Source organism: Falco naumanni, chromosome 13 (genome assembly GCF_017639655.2).
Source record: "Falco naumanni isolate bFalNau1 chromosome 13, bFalNau1.pat, whole genome shotgun sequence".
Classification (NCBI taxonomy): domain Eukaryota; kingdom Metazoa; phylum Chordata; class Aves; order Falconiformes; family Falconidae; genus Falco; species Falco naumanni.
This window is the reverse complement of record NC_054066.1, coordinates 28,382,241-28,401,531: the sequence shown is the minus strand read 5'-3', so window position 1 is coordinate 28,401,531 and position 19,291 is coordinate 28,382,241. Positions and strand designations below refer to the sequence as shown.

The 19,291-nt window shown below is 42.4% G+C and overlaps 2 protein-coding genes across 3 annotated transcripts in view; one reads left to right on the top strand and one right to left on the bottom strand.

Annotated features, from left to right (window-relative positions):
* VEPH1 (ventricular zone expressed PH domain containing 1) overlaps positions 1–19,291 on the bottom strand; it is a 98,225-nt gene that overhangs the window by 52,448 nt on the left and 26,486 nt on the right. For both annotated transcript variants that reach the window (XM_040613523.1, XM_040613522.1), the window contains 2 exons: positions 7,134–7,300; positions 5,379–5,588 (listed from right to left, as the gene is read on the bottom strand). In XM_040613523.1, coding sequence (XP_040469457.1) covers positions 5,379–5,588; positions 7,134–7,300 — 377 coding nt within the window. The remainder of the gene's footprint in view (positions 1–5,378; positions 5,589–7,133; positions 7,301–19,291) is intronic.
* PTX3 (pentraxin 3) lies at positions 11,709–17,348 on the top strand. Its single transcript, XM_040613524.1, has 3 exons — positions 11,709–12,018; positions 12,418–12,951; positions 16,054–17,348. Exons 1-3 carry the CDS (start codon positions 11,871–11,873, stop codon positions 16,665–16,667), a joined length of 1,296 nt encoding a protein of 431 aa, XP_040469458.1. The 5' UTR covers positions 11,709–11,870; the 3' UTR covers positions 16,668–17,348.

The following is a 19,291-nucleotide window of genomic DNA, read 5'->3' as shown; positions in this document are numbered from 1 at the left end:
TTTTCTATTCATATCTACAATCCATACCATAAAGGGCCAAGCCTCAATCCTTGCTGCCTCTTTTCCCCAAGTAAACCTCCCAGTGAAATAAAATATCAACAAATAAAATTCCAACACTACCATTGTCGTTTCATTTCCCATTTGTTTTGCTTGGCCGGGAAGGGGATGCAGATTCACATCTAACTAAGACCTAGCAGCATATCTGTAGCATGGCTCCATTACAGGAAAAGGGAGAGAAGTGACAACAGCGGTTTTCAGGAAGGCATTGCCGCAGTGGGCTGCAAGATGAGACCATCAGCAGTGCACATGTCTGCAGGGACCCTTTTGCTGCTTGCACATTTCTACTTGGACCTGATCTAAATAAATTAACTGGCTGCAGTAATGCTTGTAACTTAGCAGTTAAATTTATAGATCAGAGCATTATTTTAATTCTTTCTTGTGGGTGCATTCATCGTTATATACTAAGACTTTAAGATCCATCCAGCTTTTATGATGCCAGATGTGTTTCTGCTTATTTTATTGCAGGCTGAAGGCTGATTGTCTGCACTGCTGTTGTGATGCCCCATACATCAGAGAAACCTATGGCATTTTTTTTCCTTTCAAGTAGTTTCACCTGCATGGGAGCATCCAGAGACACGACCCATCTCTTGGCTTTCAACAGGATGGGGGCAAAATCTGTACAAAGAACCAATGGAGTAAAGCAAACAAAACCTTACAAGGGAAAAGGAGGGCTATGAGAGATCCACAGTGTTGCTAAACACGCAAGAGCCACAAGGACCCTTCAGTCACCACATCTGGTCTGATGCAATCCCAGGCAATTGTGGACCAATGAATGTCCCACCAAAGTAGCTTCTTACAGCCCCACAAAACTGCAGGTCACAAAGCACTCAGGTTCCCTGAAATAAAATAAAAACCCCTCAGGTAATTCCTTAGGTAAAAAGACAAAATCCACAAGTAGAAAGTGAGAGAGAGATCATCAGTTACACTGTCTGTGAAGGAAGAAGGAACTTGCTATGTGAAAACGCCCAGGTTAGGTGGGGCAGCAGACCACATCCTACATCACAAGAGGCAAAAGCCCTATGAAACAAAAGCACTCCACAAGGACAAACAGGAAACTTTTAAGCCTCCCCTGCTGCAGCGTAAGTTTTGCACCCAAAATGTGACTTGCCTTTGCTCCAGCATGCAATGCCCAGTCACCACCCAAGCACATTTTAAGGCTCTTTCTGCATCATCTATTCCTGAGGCAATAACTGAACTGGCAGCATGGCACTGCCAGAAGCACGTCCAAACCCTTCGAGGGCACCAGTGACACAAGTGTACCATTTCCCACAAGGAAAGGCAGCAGGCACTTAGCCTTTCTAGCAGAGCGCAGTGGTGCTGGCAGGGCAGAGGCAGCTGCCAGACCACTCATGGGCAGGGCTGGGACACCAGGGCACTGCAGACAGTGCCGGAGACCTACTTGCTCCTCAGGCTGCCCCAAAGCTCCTCTATATTGTGCTTGGACCTCTCCTCACCCAGAAAGCTTGCCTTCATTTTCTCACCAAGATGTTCTCCCTGGCTTGATGCACAGTGTTGACAGCCTTTTTCTGCCAGCCTGGCTCCTCTGCCCAGCACAAAGGAGACAGAACAGCGTGGGGACAACCTCTGGAGAAGATCCAGTGCTGAGGTTTCACAGGGCACGTAACCTGTGTCCAGGTGACAGCATTGTGCAAGCCTGGCACTGGTGTCAGGGGCCTCATGGACTGATACAGCTCAAAGACAGAAATAAAATGAAGTTACAGGAGCACTGATAACTACTTAGACACTTCAATCGGGACAGATCTTCCATAATTCAGAATTATTCGGCTTTCTATCTTTTTAGAAAGCAAAACGATGAGGAAAGCAGCCATTTGTTTCACATTGGCAAGTTCACCTCTACCACCCTTTCTGTGTTGCTTTTTTCAATGTTTTTGAGTATCTGGTGAAAGGTCTCCCGGATGTCACTAAAGCAAAGCCCACTACAAACAAAAGAAAAGCGTGCCATCTCTGCAAACAGGCAGCGCTCGTGGCGACAGAGTGGGCTGGAATGCAGTCTGCTGCTAAGTCAGCAGCCTGCAGCTTCTTAGAAAAATAAGACATATGACACAGGACACAACGCCAGTTACTCAACACTTACGAGAGAGACTAGAGATTAATTATTCAATGTAGGCTTGCCCAGGCTGTATATGTAACACTTGGTAGCTACGTGCATCTGCACAAGCCAATAGATTAAAAAAAATAAAAGGAGAAAATGCTCTGCAAGTCATTTCTTTGTGAACTTTGCTATAGCTTGTAATTTCCAACAATATATGAAACACCACAAGTCCAGTTGGTTCCTTGCTTCTTCTTGGTATCAGTATAAAACAATAGCAACAAAAGGCAAAATAAATTTGTATCACAGAAAAGGAGCTTCAGAGACACTCGCATGGGAAAATCTGGTTCGACGCACTAAAATACAGAGTCCAAATTAAATCCTTCTGATCCCAGCTGTGCTCATTTGAGGATTAGCTAGTTATAAGCTGTAAAGCTTCTAGGAGATGTTGACTATTAAGTACTAAATGCAGAATTAAGCGTGGTCACCTACAGTTCTTATAAAAGTAAATCTTGCTGGGGGGGATGTAAGTAAACAAGGAGAGAACAAGCAGCTTCATTTGGCTCAGTCTTCGATGTGATTTTTGGCTTCTCCACCCCCCCACCCCCACAACAGAAATCAGATTTATAAAGTCAAACCAAATCTGGTTTTGATTCTTACAAGATTAATTTCATTTAAAATGAATATCAAGTTCAAGATCTGTAGAAATAGCAAGTATATGTCTTCCTGTGCAGTACCTACAACGATCAGACATCCATCACCCAGCCAATACACACTCCAAACTAAGTGGCAGAGGAGAAAGGATTGGCCTTATTGCAACAAGTGCAACGAGGCTTGCACGGACCCCATCCACACCAGTGAACAGGAGTGTGGAGGGGCTGCTGCTGCCCCTCTGCTCCTGCCCCACAGGGCTTCTCCCTGCCTCCCACCAGGCTCCCCAACTCCACAATATCCATTTAAATCAGCGCTACTCTCTCACCTAAGAGTATTACCAGAACAATTCTGAATTATTAAAAAGGTTGTGCAAAGGGAAATTTCACTTTAAACTTCCCTGCATTTCTCACGTGTCTTGTTTTACCTTCAGCAACATGTAGCAGGGCACAACACACACCTGCGATGGGTTTGCCTGATGTGCCTACACTGGGTCAGGCAATATGCTTCAAGTTGTACCACTGATCCTTCATCACCCAGCAGAGCTGTTGCCCAAATGCACTGACAGCTGCTGGCAATCTGCAGCACAAGGCACAGAGCCTAATCCGCCCCCCAACAACCCTCACTCCCGAGATTGAAGGGACTAACTTTGGTCAGGGGCCAGAAGAAGCTATTTTCTCTGGAGACAAAAGCCTCTCTGGAGATTCTCCAATGACCACTATCATTGATGAGAGCACATCGTTATCTGTATCTACAGAAGTAAATCGAAGAACTATCATCTTAAGGCAGAAGATGAATATATGGAGGATTTTTCCCTGCACAGCAAAACAATGCAACTTCTCCCCTTTTCCCTCTGAACTGGCCTCTGGCAGAGTCAAAGGAAGGACAACCAAAAAGTCTGAATCAGAAAGGCAAAACCTACAGTAAAATATCTAGCCTTTATGCAGACAAATTCCAGTTGACTTAGCGCAAGTTTTGCCTCAAGGATTGCTGAAAGGACACAGAAACTGCAGGATTCGGCTCTTTGCCGAAATAAATTATCCAGGTTACTGTACGGCAGGCATCAGTGCCACACTCCAGCAAATAGTTAGATTTATTACACGGGATTCATTTTCTGCTATATAATCGAGTTTTGTCACAGTCATAAAAATTTGAATTATTTACCAGAAAACTCTTTGAGCTCAGGAGAACATTATTTTTGTTTTTACAGAACTGTGATTTGAGGAGGAAAGAAAATGTCTATTAACAGTGGTGGAAGACACATAAGCTCATACCTGGGAATGACAATAAAATCTCATTAAAAATCATGATGTGTCATAAGTAAGTCTAATCAGTTTGGTGTCCTCAGGACACCCAAGGTCTCAAGCAATCGGGTAGTTTAGAAGCTCATGGTGGTAATCTCCTCCAGGCTGTATTTTTAGGAACTGGGGATAGCAGCAGGGTAAGCTGGGTCTTTTTGGGGTCTAAGTCATGTCCCTGTCCCAGCAGGACGGAGTAACATCGGATCTTCATGAGTGGCATCCCTTGCTGCTGGGGACACAGGGATCCTTAGGCTGCTCATCAGAGCTGGTATTTGGGGAGCGCAGAGGGCTCTGGGGCCTGACAGCTGCCTGACATTTTCTGTACACACAGTGTGTTTGAGACTGTTCACAGCACCTGGATTATGTGAACGTTGCTCCTGCATCCAGACAGGCACAGTTATGACTAAAGCAAAAACTTCAGGGCAAATTCATTATACTGCCATGAAACTCCCTTAATTTTTTTAGGAGTTTGTCACTGTAAATCCTTTTTAGGCATAATGTTCACATTGGGTCAGATCCCAAACAAAGATGTTCCTGTGATGAAGCTTGAGCCCAGCATCACCACTGAGCATTTTCTTTATGAAGACATTCGTCAGAAGTATACAATTAACTACAGCTACAAAGCCAAAGTATCTGGATTACACTACATGAAGAAGTTTGTCTTTCACTACATGATTACAACTTTCCTGAAGGCTATATGCATCTAAAATAAGATAACATACAAAGGGTGTGCAAAATACATTTTTCCTTTTCTCTGCATTTCATTGCACGTATAGGTATGCTGCAACCTCGCTTAGCTAAGCCCCTGGAATAACGGGAGTCTTGTGCTTTTACCAGATGGGAGGTTTGGCCATCCATAAACGGATAATTCATATAAACAGAACCCATACAGGCACAGAAAGAGCTAGATAGTAAAGAATAATAATTTACATATTTATCTTTAAAGTTATGAGAATGTAAGTACTCACCTTTTTCATGCACCTTAAGTTCTTCTACAAAGTTTCTTTCTTTCCCAGTAACCTGTTCACCACGTGCCTGTTCCTTGGTTAGGAGGCCGGAGGGCGGTCTCAGTCACTAGAACACCATGTCTCATTTTTGCGCTACTTGCTCTCCTAGCCACATTGGTGGTATTATAGTCTAGACCTACCATGGTCTTGTGACTGTGAATATGTTCTGGTAGGGCAGTCCGGTTACTCATGAAGAAAGGAATACTTAGATGTATTACTTCACACAAGATTTAGGAAAAAAACCAAAACAACACAACCTCAAACAATCCAAGCCCAAAACCAACCAACTAACTTAGCTTTTAAGCTTACCTCATCAATATGTCCAACAGCTCCAAAGATCTTTGCTGTTTGCCCAATCAGACTTGGAAAACTCTCACCAATTTCTTTCAACATTGGAAGAAAAGCAGCTAAGGCTGTTGGTTCATAGCTAGATATTTCTGTAAGTATGTTTAGAATAATGTCACCATGGTTAGGGTCTCTCAGGTGGCCAAATAGAAGTGGTATACACTCTTTCAGCACCTATTAAAACGTCAGACAGAAACAATTTGTGAATATAATTTTTTAAATTGCAAACAATATATATAACCAAAAGAGGTACTGTGTATCACAGCGATAAAAATAAAACACCCAACTTCGATTCAGTAAAATAGTTTTCCACCCTTGCTGACCCTTGCACACAGCTATTGCTGAGGTCAATCAAAGTTCAGTTCAACATATGGAATAAGGGTAAGCTCTAGCCTTGAAATATTGCAGTTATGCATATATAAGTAAGGAAATGCCCAATTGTTAAAAAAAGACAAAAAACAATCACCTCACCAAATATTTCCCTTGCTCTGGGCCAGTCCTATACTTTCTTGATTAAAACAACCTAAGACTTAGCCTTCCCCAATGATATAGCAAATTAAAGTACTAGTAGAAATTTTTTGTTTCCACTGGAAACTAAATAATGTAACCAGGTTAATAGCTGGAACAGAGTAAAAAATAAAAGGCATCATCCTTATTGCACAAAAAAATCCTGTAGGCAAGTTGTCATTTCTTGTAACAACATGATTTTCAAGAAACTGAGGATGTAGTCCTTAAAATCATCTCACAAACAGGATGCAGAGTATACAACTATCTACTGAATAATTATTTTTTCGTATAAACACACTGCACTCTAATGTACCTCTGATTCAGTGAAACTGTTGCATCTGTGTAAAAGACATTTCAACACAGGAACAGCGCGTAAAATGACCCATTCTCTTATTTTTATGAGGATTATCAGTTTTAGCAAGTTGATTCTTACTGCTCTGGCAAAATACTGCAGGTGAGTAGCTGAATCAATTGTTAGTAGTAATAAATGATAATAATAGTAATAATGAGAATACAAAACAAGTTCAGACATGTTGTCTCCAGCGTGGAGCCCTGCAATAGCCAGCGGTGCACCCCAGGCCCCTCCAGCTGACAAGGCCCTCACTTCTGAAACGAGTTCTAGGTCGTCTGGGAGTTTGTATTTCAACAAAATTTCCTTGGCTACCTGGGGGAAAATACTAACTACTGTTGATTCTTCTTTTCCAAAGATTTTATGAATTTTATAAATTCACAAAGCAGGTAGCTTTGTGCCTTGTTCTAACGCACTGAGTGCTGTCAGTGACATGCAATTTCCAAAGCATGATATATTTTGCCTTAGATAACTCATCTCCAGCTCACTTCTAATCAATTTTCATTTTCCTTGATATGTAATTTAATACAGTTCATATATATATGTTGGAATAACAGTAACATAGTTACAGGAACTCATACTCAGCTGACAGGAAAAGCCAAAAAGGTTAAAAACATTTCCAGTTTAACAAAACTTTCTGGTCCAGCAGAGTCATTGATATGTTCTCTTTATGGTTCATCTTATGTATGGAGAATTTGGAATGGAATTAAAGAATTCAGGGGGAAATAACATAGGAAAGCACTGTCATGCATGTTACTGGACCCCTCACTGTTCAAGGACAGGCTTAGCCAAATCATCTGAAACAAACTCCTCCAAAAGGAGGTGCAGCATTTAACAGTAGGATATTCCAAACACTGTTTTACCCCAAGTTCTTTTCTCCTAGCCACAGTCTGGAGGAGCCTGAGAAGATGGTGCTGTTCGGCTTGATCCAGCTGAGCCATTAGTGCCACCAGCTCCCTCAGATGGAGGTTTATCAGCTGCGGTTGCTTCTCATACAGAGCAGGCAGGACACGCAGCAGCATCGAGTTCCCTGAGAACAGAGCAAATAAGAGACTGGTGACTGACTGCTGGGCAATACCCTGCAGCTGGAGAGAGCCCTAGAAAACCAGCACACACCTGGAGACACCAGTTTTGAAGAGTCATCAGTACAAAACCTGGGAGGCCTAAAACACACTGTAGAAAAATATATACTGGGCCAAGAAGCCCAATAAACAACCTAAAAAGAATGAATCATGGCAAGTATAACAATGTAGATGTAAAAAAAAAAAAAATCCCATTAATTATAGTTCATTCTCAAGTACAAGGCTTCTTAATGAGCTTTCAGATTTGGATGATGCTCGGTGGAATCCTAGACCAATCCAAGCGTGAGTTAAATTAACCAAAAAGAAAAAAAAAATGGCAGCTAGAAAGCATGTAAAAGCTATATTTCTCTTTTGTTGAGATTCAGACTTTCAAATTAAATAAGCAGCATATGGAAAGAATAGTTGGTTATTAAGAGAACTAAATATGCATGACAGTAAATTTGAACATAAATAGTTAAGGATGCCACTTCCAGGAATAGAAAGGAGCCAGAAAGAGTCAACTGCAGACAGACAAAGATATACAAAACACTCTCTCACACATTTTCTTAAGATGTCTGTGCAAAATTCAATTTGAAACCCAGGCTCATACCAAAATATATAACTTCACATCGCTGTACATGCCTGCCTCAATATATTTAAGTTTTACTTGAACAACATATGGAAAACATCTGCCTATTGCAATGTAGCACAGCTCTTTTTTGTAAACCCCCGAAAGTCCTTAAGGTCTCTTTGGATTTGGTTTCCAATAGGAACTAGCTCTCTGGCCTGCTGCTTTTTCTCCCATTTAAATATGAGCCTTGTAATTTTGGAAGATAAGCAGGTCACTTCATGGATGGTAGGAAAAGGATATATGGTTCAGACTGGACCACATCGTGCTCTTGCCAGATATGAAAACGTACCCCAAGATATTGTCAGGTTTTGCAACATCACCTCTGAGCCAAATAACTAAGATATAATTCATTGCACGTTCAGACAACTTTTAGTCGACCAGCTTGTAACGATCCCTAAGGGGTCTTTATGATTCAGAGAGCACCTCCACACTATTCATCCAGCCACACTTCTGCAACCTTATCCTGAACCATTTACTCTGCTTGAAGAACCATTGGCTTCTTGAAGGCAGCTCTGAGCCCTCTGTACAGCTGCTGCAGTGCTAAAGGCAAGGTTCAGAGCCCACCTCTAGTCCCATGGACACAGTGAATTTCTGTCTTGTTCTTTGCTATTAGACAAAGCAGAAAGGCCAGTTGCAAAGGGAATACAATTGCTGATTAATTACCCTAAACAGATTAGCAAGCTCTTCTGTTCTGACCATTTTCTAGCCACATTCTTTGTGCAAATCTCTTCCTGATGTTACAAGTGAATATGTATAAAAAGTGCCACCACTTTTACAAGTGTCACTAACATATCATGGGATTCATACAAAGCACCAATTCACCCAAAGTTAGGACCAAAATTGTGGGAGGATGCATTTACCTGAACTTTTCTAGACTTAAATTAAGAGTTTGAAATTGAAAAATTTTGTAACCGAATACACTAAAAATTACTTTCTTCTCAGGATAATTTAGTGCTTACAGAAATAAGTCCTTTCTTTGCACTTGCACACATTTAGCTTCCACTGGAAGATTTCTGCCCACATGGAACAGAGCCCTTAAGCTCCAGTTGAATTTCAGCAATGGTAACAATTGCAAAAGAAGAAATTCCCATGCTCCTGGATGGGCAAAATCATCTCAGCTGTAGAAGTGCAGAGGGAAGGAATTCAGCAGAGATTAACAAAAACTAACAGCTTTAAACAACAAAAGACAGCCACTAATCTGAGACACGCTATTGCCTAAACCAGGATTCCTGTCACAGGTATCTAGAAAGTAAGACTAATTATGCAATCTGAGAAAACAAGCATTTTAAGTATCGGATGTACTAGAGGAGTGATGCAATTTGACTTGACACAACATGATGGATAACAGCCATGAAACTTCTCTGCATAAAAATACTTTGTACAAATGCAAATTGGGCAGTTCCCTACAGCAAACATTGCCAGCTTTATATTCATTAACCAAGATAAATGAAAATCAAAGGCAATTTAGAAGCAACCCCATCACTTTGGAGTGATATTCAAGTGAACTCACTATCATGGAACTGCTTTTAATTGAATAACCTCTTGCCATTTGTTAGTCACACCTTTTCAGTTTCTAAGGGATTTACGCACATGCAGCACCTTCTGATTCTTAGAGCTCAGGCAGGCAGAGGCGATTATTGTGCCCGTTCCCAAGTAATTCACTTTTTTCCATCTTGCTTCATCTGTCTCAGTCTAAACTAAGAGCCTGAAAAGTATGTTTGTTGTCTGAGAATGGAAAAAACATTATACTCAACTCCTCAATTACCTTCTTTCCCTCTTCCTTCCCCTACCACCCTTACCCCCAATACTTTCCAGATTAGATTTTCTCAGACTTTCCAAGCAGACCACACACTGGGAATTATGCAACTCAGGCAGAAAGTAACGTACAGCTGGGGACACTCGATGGCTTTGCACCCTTGGCTGCAAGCCAGGCAGGGAGGAGGCAGGAGGCATGGACAGCAAGAGGAAGCACCTCAGTGTGCTGCGATGGTGCCAGCCCACCCAGCTGCCCCAGGACTGTGCCCCAGGCACACTTTGGCCACATTCCCCGCACACGCAAATTGCAGAAGTTCCCTTGTGCTCAGTCTCTGCTCTGCCCAACCCAGCAGTGCAGAGGGCTTGTAAAAAACAATGAGCCTGGTAGCACACTTGTCCTGGTTTCGGCTTAGGACAGATATAATTTTGTACTTAGTTGTCAGCTGGGGTTAAACCACAACAACACTGCAACCAACAAGGAGCTCTCGAAGCTATATACAGCAGCGTTTTGACATTCACTAGAAACTGAGTATTCAAAGATAAAAGTTCGTGCACCAAGACTTATTTTTTTTCCCTGGAATGAATCAAGTTAGGCACGTATCTCCCCAAAAACGTTCACTTCTACTTCACCAAACTTTTGAGGTTTCTAATAAATAGTAATGTTGAACAAATATATTATTTGCATTTGCAAGAGAGCAGTTGGAACACCGTATACCCACAGGGTGAAACGGTGAGACAGCTTGGCCCACAGGAACAGCACAGTCCCGTGGCCAGCAGCCCAGCACACAGGTAGCTCAGAGGTTTGCACCCCAAGGCTGGGTGCTGGGAGGCATCTGGTGCAGCAGCACAGCAGCCTTCTGCACCCCCAGGGCAGGCAGCTCCAGCCCTACCTGCCTCCTCGGGAAAAGGTGACACCTGCAAAGCCCCTCCTGGTCCCCACCGCAGAAAGGGCGATGGCTGAGGCCACGCACGCTGCCTCTGCTGCCGTGTGCAGCTGCACCTCCCGCTTGTGGCCCAGGTGTCAGAAACAGAATGAGAAAGAACAGAAACGCTGGGCTCTCTTTACACACTCCCATGCAATAATAAGGGGCTAAACCAGAGTCTCACATGGAAAGGGAACACGGATTACGAGTTGCATACAATTATGTGGGGATTTGGTAGTATTCTCTGAATATTTCATAGTCTTTATATAACTTGCACCACATTACCCCTAATCTCACTTAAGCAATACATCTCTGAAATAATTAATGGCCCATTGAACTGATAAACTTTCCAGAATTTAAAACAGATTAACACCAATAACAATAATACTTGGCACTAGATTAATGTCTAATCCAAAAGTACCTTGTTTTGTTCTTTCAAAGTTAACAGAAAGGCTCTAATCATGCAGCTGCTAATCTATGTGCTCTTGAAACAGGATACTAGCAGTAACATATTATCCACATAGTTATGATGTTGTTACTGGTAATTAGGGCTAGAAAGGCAAAACTTTTAACAAGCTGTCTTTACAAGTTCTCCTTTATTGCTTAAAGCAGTAAGCTGTTTGCATATAATAGAAGGTTTTACGTATCACTACCAAAAAAAGCTACAATATTTAGGTTAAACTATACAAGTGTATCCAAACCAACTCCAGGTATATATATTTTTCTACCAATCCCCTCCAGAGCCCTGGCACATACCAACTACAAAATGAGTTTGCAGAGAACACTTCCCTTCCCAGAAACAACACAAAAATAACATAACTGATGCAGTCTGTGCTTGTAGGCAGTGAACTCCAAGTGATTTTCTTCCCCCGCTCTCACCCTCGCATTGCTGCACGTTACAGCAATCTGCTCTGGGAGGGGAAGCGGCAGCTCGCAAGAGCAGCTTTCCCCATTTCTTCCCCTCCACGAGTCAGTACATCTCCCCCCAGTGCAAACCTGGAAGGCTGGAATTGAGCAAGCTGCACGCCCCCTTCTCCTCCCGGCCAAAACCAACAGTCAGAAGTGCTCTTATTACAACACTGGCACTAGCATTGCTCATTCATTCAAGCCGAGGCACTCCGAGCATTTATTAGGGGCTCACTGCATCTCACTCGCGGTCTTGTCTCTGCTGAAGTCTGACTTAGACTTGAGCTCCAGACAGCCCAGCTGTTTTCAGGAAGCAGCTAGAGAATGCTGCCCCAAGAAATACTTTTGCTGCTTACACTGTTCTGTGTTTTCAGGGCTTCTGTTTCTGTTCTGGATGAAGATGATGACTATGATCTCATGTACGTGAATCTGGATAATGAAATTGAAGGTCCAGGTCTTGGTACAGAGGAAAGTAAGTAGATTTAAACTAAATTTGTGTTAAGTGCAGAATTGCATTCCTTGTTGCTTGTCTCTTGAAGCAGTTATTACAAACAGTATCTTTTTTCCAGACAAAGAAGCATGTGCTTGCACCAGTAGATTATTACGGACAGCAAGTGCTAAAGCACTTGGATGGTGTGCCTTGGAATTTATTTTATACTCTTTATTTTTCAGTCTTCCTGCAAAAGACTGATGATGACAGTTTTAGAATTGCTATTGTACACATTATTTTACTTGTTTGTTTTGATAATAGAGGGAAACACAGTGACAGTCTGGAGCACTTAAGCCTTGCACAGAGCAAGATTTTGTCAAATACTTCTGTTTAAAAATGTAAGTAACAAAGGAATAGCAACATCTGTATCTTCCATTCCAGCTGTTTCATGCGACTGCCAGCGAGAGCACACTAAATGGGACAAGCTCTTCATCATGCTTGAGAACTCGCAGATGAAAGAGAACATGATGCTGCAGGCAATGGACGAGGTCCTGAAGGTGGACCTGCAGACCCTGAAAGCAGAGCTGAGCCAGCTCACCACCAACCTCGCAGGCACCTTCACTGCTGCAGTTGAAAAAGTCACCTCCCACATCGTGTCACAGGTAGAGCAGGTGCTTGTGAGGAACAGTGACCAAGCTGAAGAAGCCAAGCGGCTTCATGAGTCTGAGCAAGGAAAGCTTCTTGAGCATGTTCTGCTGCTGAGCCACAACATGTCCAGCAGGCTCAGCCGCCTGGAGAGCACTTGGCTAAGGAGGTCTGAGGCAGAGGCTCAGGAGACAGCTTTTCAGCAGGACAAATTCAGTCCCACCAGAGGAGACAATCTCATTTTGAACTCTCTGTGGAAAGAGCTACAGCAAACCAGAGCTGAACTGAAGGCATCGCAGAAATGGGCAGCTCAGCACTTACTGCCAGCAGGTAAGTCCACGTGCACTATGCTTTACCAGAGAGCTCCCTTGGGCCTGTCCAAACAGACATCCTATAAACACCCCTCTTAAGCACCTTCCTCTGCATGCAACTCCAAAGCAATCTTATGAATCTAAATCCAAAGCAGCTTTGAGCAGTCTGTACATACAGGGAGGGAACCCATTAACTGATCTCAAAAAACAGGCACCAAACTTTTCAGCGTGGGATCAAAGAAGTGTTCAAAGTCATTTACAGAGGGCAAATGCAGCTAGGATCCCACCTCCTGCAGGCTCTCCCACATCAAAATGAAAGCCAGAGAGCAGCAAACATATTGCAAACGTACAATTTATGTTTGCTTACCTTTTACCTTCCCAGCTGGTAACTCCTATGCCTATGTACTAGCCACTGAGCTCTCCTGTTGTCTTCATGCATGTGTCCTTCCTCTTCCTAAACTAAACATTGTCTCACCAACTTCAAGTGCCCAAGAGCAGATCTAAATCCAAGGACACACTGCTGATGTCAACCAGCTAAGCATGCTTTCTGCAGCAGGGAGGGCACATTCACTGCATGCAACTGTCAGCACAGAATATTTCCTCAAGCATGGAAAAATTAGTAACACTGTGGTGGTGGTGTTTTGGGTTTTGGGTCTTTTTCCGCCCTTCCAAAATGTTTGCATTGGTCAGCAAGTGAGGTGGTCATAGAAAGCTGAGTTCATGTACCAAATTTTATGTAAATTTTTTTTCTGTGCACTTTAATATAACACCCAAAAAGCAGCTACAGCAACTTGGGGAAGGGAAATCATACCCCCATCTATTTCAAGTGGGGGTGCAAAATTGCTACATGCACAACATAACTACTTTGAATACAACTCTGCCTACCAGGTAGCTATCACCACATGTCATCTAAATGTTGACATGTCTTTAATGACCATTTTTTTCCATAAATGTAAGTTACTGCAGCTTAAAAACCCCACAGAAATCTGCACTTGCAGAATCCTGCAGGGGTGTGTGAATAGGAAATTAGGGGTGCAGTTACACCAGCCTTGCCAGCAACCCTTAGCAGTACCACCAGCGCTGAGCTCTTACTCAAGTAAGCAAGGAGTGCTTCTCATAATTGCTAAAGCAAAGGCAACAACTTACACAAACCTATTGCAATACAAACACAACAGTAGTTTACACCAAAGCATTTTACAACCTAATGTGAATCTATCCTTTCATGCAGGGCATGGATTCAGCTTTATAAGTAAATTGCTTTTACTCCTTTATTTGTCATAACACTTCAGTAATCTTTGTGTAACAGGAGTAGATCTTACAGCATATCCCTTTTTTCTCAAACACACGCATCTTGCCTTCCAGAAAGCATGAGCTCATTCTTTATCTCCCTCCTGTAACACGGCCAGCCTTGCAGTCAGCTACTCTGCACTAGATGAGAGTAACAAACTTGATCAGCGTTAAGGATCTCAGTCTCACCAGTAGAAATCCAGATTCTTTCCACTGGTTCCTACATGACTTTTTATACAAATATTCTTATTTTTAATTTAAGGGATACATTTTAAAGTACTTCCAGAGCGTGTCTCTGGAAATTTTTTTTCAAGGGAATTTTTAGCAACTGACTTCAATTTCTCACATCTTGAATTACTGCCAGCCATACTCTTCAGGGACTTCCTAATCACACTTTTTGTTCTTCAGTGAGGCTGGTTTTAATTTTGTTTAGGCCTTGATAATAAAGCCTGAAAGCTTGCTAATTAAAAGCTTTTTCACAATAGTGTTCCTAAGTAGCATTTTAAGGAGTATCCCAACAGTTGTTGGCTGCCCCTGCCCCTCCTCAAAAAAGCCAAAGAAGAAATGTAAAATCCGCTCAAAGTTGAAGGGAAGCAGTCTATGAAATAACACAGCAGCACAATCCTGGAGGACACAAAGAGTCCTTCATGCACTGAAGCAGAAATTTCCACACACGGTTTAGACATTTTAGATCCTCTAACTTGTTTGAACAGGAAGTGAACCAGCTTAATTGTAGAAGGGGGCTGCCTTTTCCCCTGTACCACCTAGAATATTAAGTTATATACAACTAGGGAACAGTACAGAGAATACCAAAAATGGCTTGGGTCTAGCGATCATCAGTTACTTTTCCAAGTTTCATTAAGTTTTGTTAGTGATTTTAACTAGTTTCTATATATCAACATATTGATTAATTGCAGATGAGAGATGAACCATTTAAAAAATATCAGTCTTTTACACATTTCCCATGCTTTACCAGTGCACATGAAAGTTACCGACCAACAGCCCTGAAGGCAGAGTTGGAAAAGGAAGTCATGATAACGAACACACACATCCCAGCATGCTTCTGTCAACACTCCCTGTGCCTGCTTCGCAGTAGCCCCTGTCCCCTTCTCCTCTGCCGGTCAGTTCTCCATGAGACAACTGTGGGACACTGCCTAACTGCTCATGACAGCTACCCAGCAGCTCTGTTTCTCCTGCCACAGCAGCAGCCTCACACTGCTATCCCAGGAATGGCACAGTATCTAAACCTGCCATTTGATAGATCACTGAACCCATTCCCATCATAACATTACCGTTTTCATCACTTCATACTGAGAAAGGACACAAGGCTAAAACAAGACCTAAATGAAACAGAGAGGACTACCCAATGTAATTACCCAACACAAAGTACTAATTTCTCTAGGTAACCCAGCAAAAGAGAAGCTCTCCCAGGAGGCATGTCAGAACAGAAGACATCTGCCCCACACAGACCCTCAGGGAAGCCCAATTTCCCATGGCAAGCACCAGGGAGGACAGGCAGCATTAAACCTAAACATCATTTTGCATAGCACAGGACTATAGAATACAACACATTTGCAGTGCAAGAAGAGCCAAGCCTTGTTCCTGCAGCCTGACTAGCCCTTAGCCCCTTTGCCATAGGGTTCAGCAAATTCATCCATCAGATCTGGAAGCTTCTTCACAGCACCCCATAGGTGGGTTCCTACATCCCACTGGATGAGCTGAGCTCTCGGCTCCCTTTGAGAAGCCCAGAAGCAAGCATATGTCAAGGGTCCTAACTGTGCATGTACAAAGAGACTAGGTTTTATTTACCTAACAATCTTTGTAACTTTTTCAGGGTGTGAAACGGCGGTTCTATTTCCCATGCGTTCAAAAAAGATATTTGGGAGCGTTCACTCAACTGCTGGAATGAACCTTCACTCCTTTACTGCTTGTATCTGGATCAAGGTGACCGAGGCTTTGGACAAAACTATTGTCTTCTCCTACGGAACCAAGTTAAATCCATATGAAATCCAGCTTTATCTCAGCCGGGAGTCTGCGGTGCTTGTTGTTGGTGGTGATCAACACAAGTTAGCTGTCAAAAGCATTGTTGTTCCTGGGAAGTGGATCCATCTCTGCAGCTCCTGGAGCTCGGAGAACGGATCTGCATCCCTGTGGGTGAAGGGAGAGCTTGCAGCCAGTGCCTTGGACATTGCCAATGCTCACACCATTCCAGATGGAGGGATTTTGCAGATTGGTCAAGAAAAGAATGGGTGCTGTGTTGGAGGTGGATTTGATGAAGCTTTAGCCTTCTCTGGAAAATTAACTGGCTTTAACATGTGGGACAGAGTGCTCAGTGCCAAAGAGATAGCAGCACAGAGTGAAGAAGATGCATGCAGTACCAGGGGCAACATCATCGGGTGGGGAGTCACAGAAGTTTTGCTGTACGGGGGAGCCCAGTACATTTCTTAAATTCTGGCAAGACAGTTTCTAAAGTAGAGAACGTATTTCACGAAGACTGAATACCAACACATACGAGTAAACAAAGCTGTAGCAGCCCATGTCTCTTGAATTCCCAAGGAAAATTAGTGTTGCAAGTTTATAAAATGAGATACTATGGAAACAGGATTTGATCTCTGCCTGCTGTTTTGGCAAAACACTGAGAAAAATAATAACCCCCCCCACACACAACTCCACACATCAAGGCATGATTTTGGAAAACCTGTTCCTGAGGTCAGATGGCCGCTGTCTCTCTAGCACATGTTTTCTGATGCATCAAAGTGAATGGCGCTGTGGGCATCGCGGAGCTGAACAGCGCTCCTGGTATCCCTGCTGAAGCAAACTTCTCCGGCTGACCAGTCTTTGCAGAACAGACGTAAGGCTGCGCATCTGCCAGGTTCCTCCAGTCATTGGTTTTCATAGTGCTAATGTGAATTGTACAGAGGAACCACATAAGCCAAGAAATGTGCTGTTTATTAATCGTTGTTAGCAATTTGTAGACTATAACAAAACTAGCTCCTTGTTTAAAGCATTATTTATGCCATGGATTGACCTAACATATAAAAGTAATATTCCCCATCATAATCTGATGTTACATTTGGAGAAAACACAGCTGTATTATATTGTAAATTGACTTTGTAATAATTTTATTGAAATTATTTTTGTAAAGATGTTCTGTAAATAAAGATATACTTTACTAAACTAAAACTCTCCATGCTTCTCATGCACTGAAACTCAAAGTACCAATTGGGAATTTTCTGTGGTTTGAATCGTGCAGTTTTAGCTGCTAATAGAAAAAGAACATAAATAGCAACATCTCATACAAACAGAGAGACCCTCAGAGGACTGAAATCCAAGCATTAGCCATAGACAGCTATAAAGACCTGTCATGATAACAATCCCTCTTGTGAATGCTGCCACGTGCAAGGATCTGCCACTCTAGGAGTTCTCCCACAAGGGCACGGTCACTTGTACGGAAGAGATGCTTTGACATGCTGACACACGTGCAGTGACCTGAGGCTGTGCTAGCACAGCGCTTAGAGGCTGAAGGAAGGATTGGGTTTGAAATATCCCCAAATAAAATTATAGATAAAATAAAATAAATCAATTGCTACCTCATGCTCAATGCTGGCCATCTGAGAAGAACATACTCCATTTTAAGATACCTTTAGATATCCAAAGTAACCAACTTGCTTGATGATAAAAGGAGGTTTGTACAAGGCAGAATTGATGAATATTCAGCGGCAGTAGCTTTATTTTGCTCATGTTCACAAGCTTATCCGAAATCCAGCAAAAATATAGGGCTGGATACAGTGCATAAGAAGCATATGCACTGAGCCAAGACACCGGTGGTGATTTGCGTGTGGAAAACAGAGCAGAAGTAGACAATGATGAACAGTCATTTGCTGGATATGTAACCATTTATGACAAGAACAATTATTCACTACCTGATGAAGCTTCTGAACAAGTTATTGTGAAGAACGTCTTGTTCAAAGCAATTCTTATTTCCACTGGAAGCAGCCCACCCTTCTGCTCTATTCACATGTTTCTCTGTCTTTCTCATTCTCTACAGATGTCCTAAGAACTCACTTTGGAAAGTTTCTTGACATGTTGCTGCCATGCTTATTCCTGAATATGATGCAACTACCAGATCCTTCCATAATACATAAGTAGTAAGAAAAATCTATAACAAGGTAATTTTCACATTACTAAGCCATTCAGGGGGGTTGTGCATCATACCTAAAGTTATATGACCTGCTCCAAAGTTTTGGCAACACTGTTTATTTAAGGTAAAAAATAACCACTCCAATTGGTGGAATTTCTCCTATTACTCTGCAATAAAAATGTATCTGAATTATAAATGCTTAGTAGTAAGCACAACAAAAGTCCCTTACTAGATAGTATCTGCAAATAACCTTAACTACAGAACAATGAAAGATTACCTCCGTTCCTCTGCTGTCAGTCAGAAAACAGACCTTCAGACTTACAAAAACCACTTGAGGTCCCAACGTCGTGCAAGGGCAAAACCACTCTCAAATCCTCTTTCCATACAGTGCCCTCCATTAAATGAAAACAAATGTCTATGAAACACAGCAGAAAAAGCAAAATCCTCAAAAAGATTACCAGAAGTCCTCCCTGACTACTTTTCTTACTATACCTCATACCTGAAATGCCTTGTCTTGGAAGTAACTTTCTTCTATCTCTGTTCTGGTTTGGCAGGTGACCAAATACAAAGCCAGTCCTCTCATTCTCACTGACTCAGCTGAAAAACTCTCCTCTCTCCAACTGCTTTGCTCTTCATTTATCATCTCTGTGGACTAGCAAAGCTTAGTCCCCTCCTGCCCAGCACCACAAGTCACCTCCATTAGCATGCTTCTCCCTTTCCTTCCCAGCTTAGCTATATTTTTCTTTGTCAACAGTTACTTTGCCTGTTTGGAAAACACCAAGTAAACACTGTTTTGGGGAAGTTCGGACTCTAATTACAGAAAACCCACTGCTCTTGCACTACAAAGGTAGAAATGAAGGAGCAAGTGCGAGGCATGTGTGCTGGGAGCAAGTTGCTGAGCCCAGTTCTGCTCTCTGCTGAATGCAACATC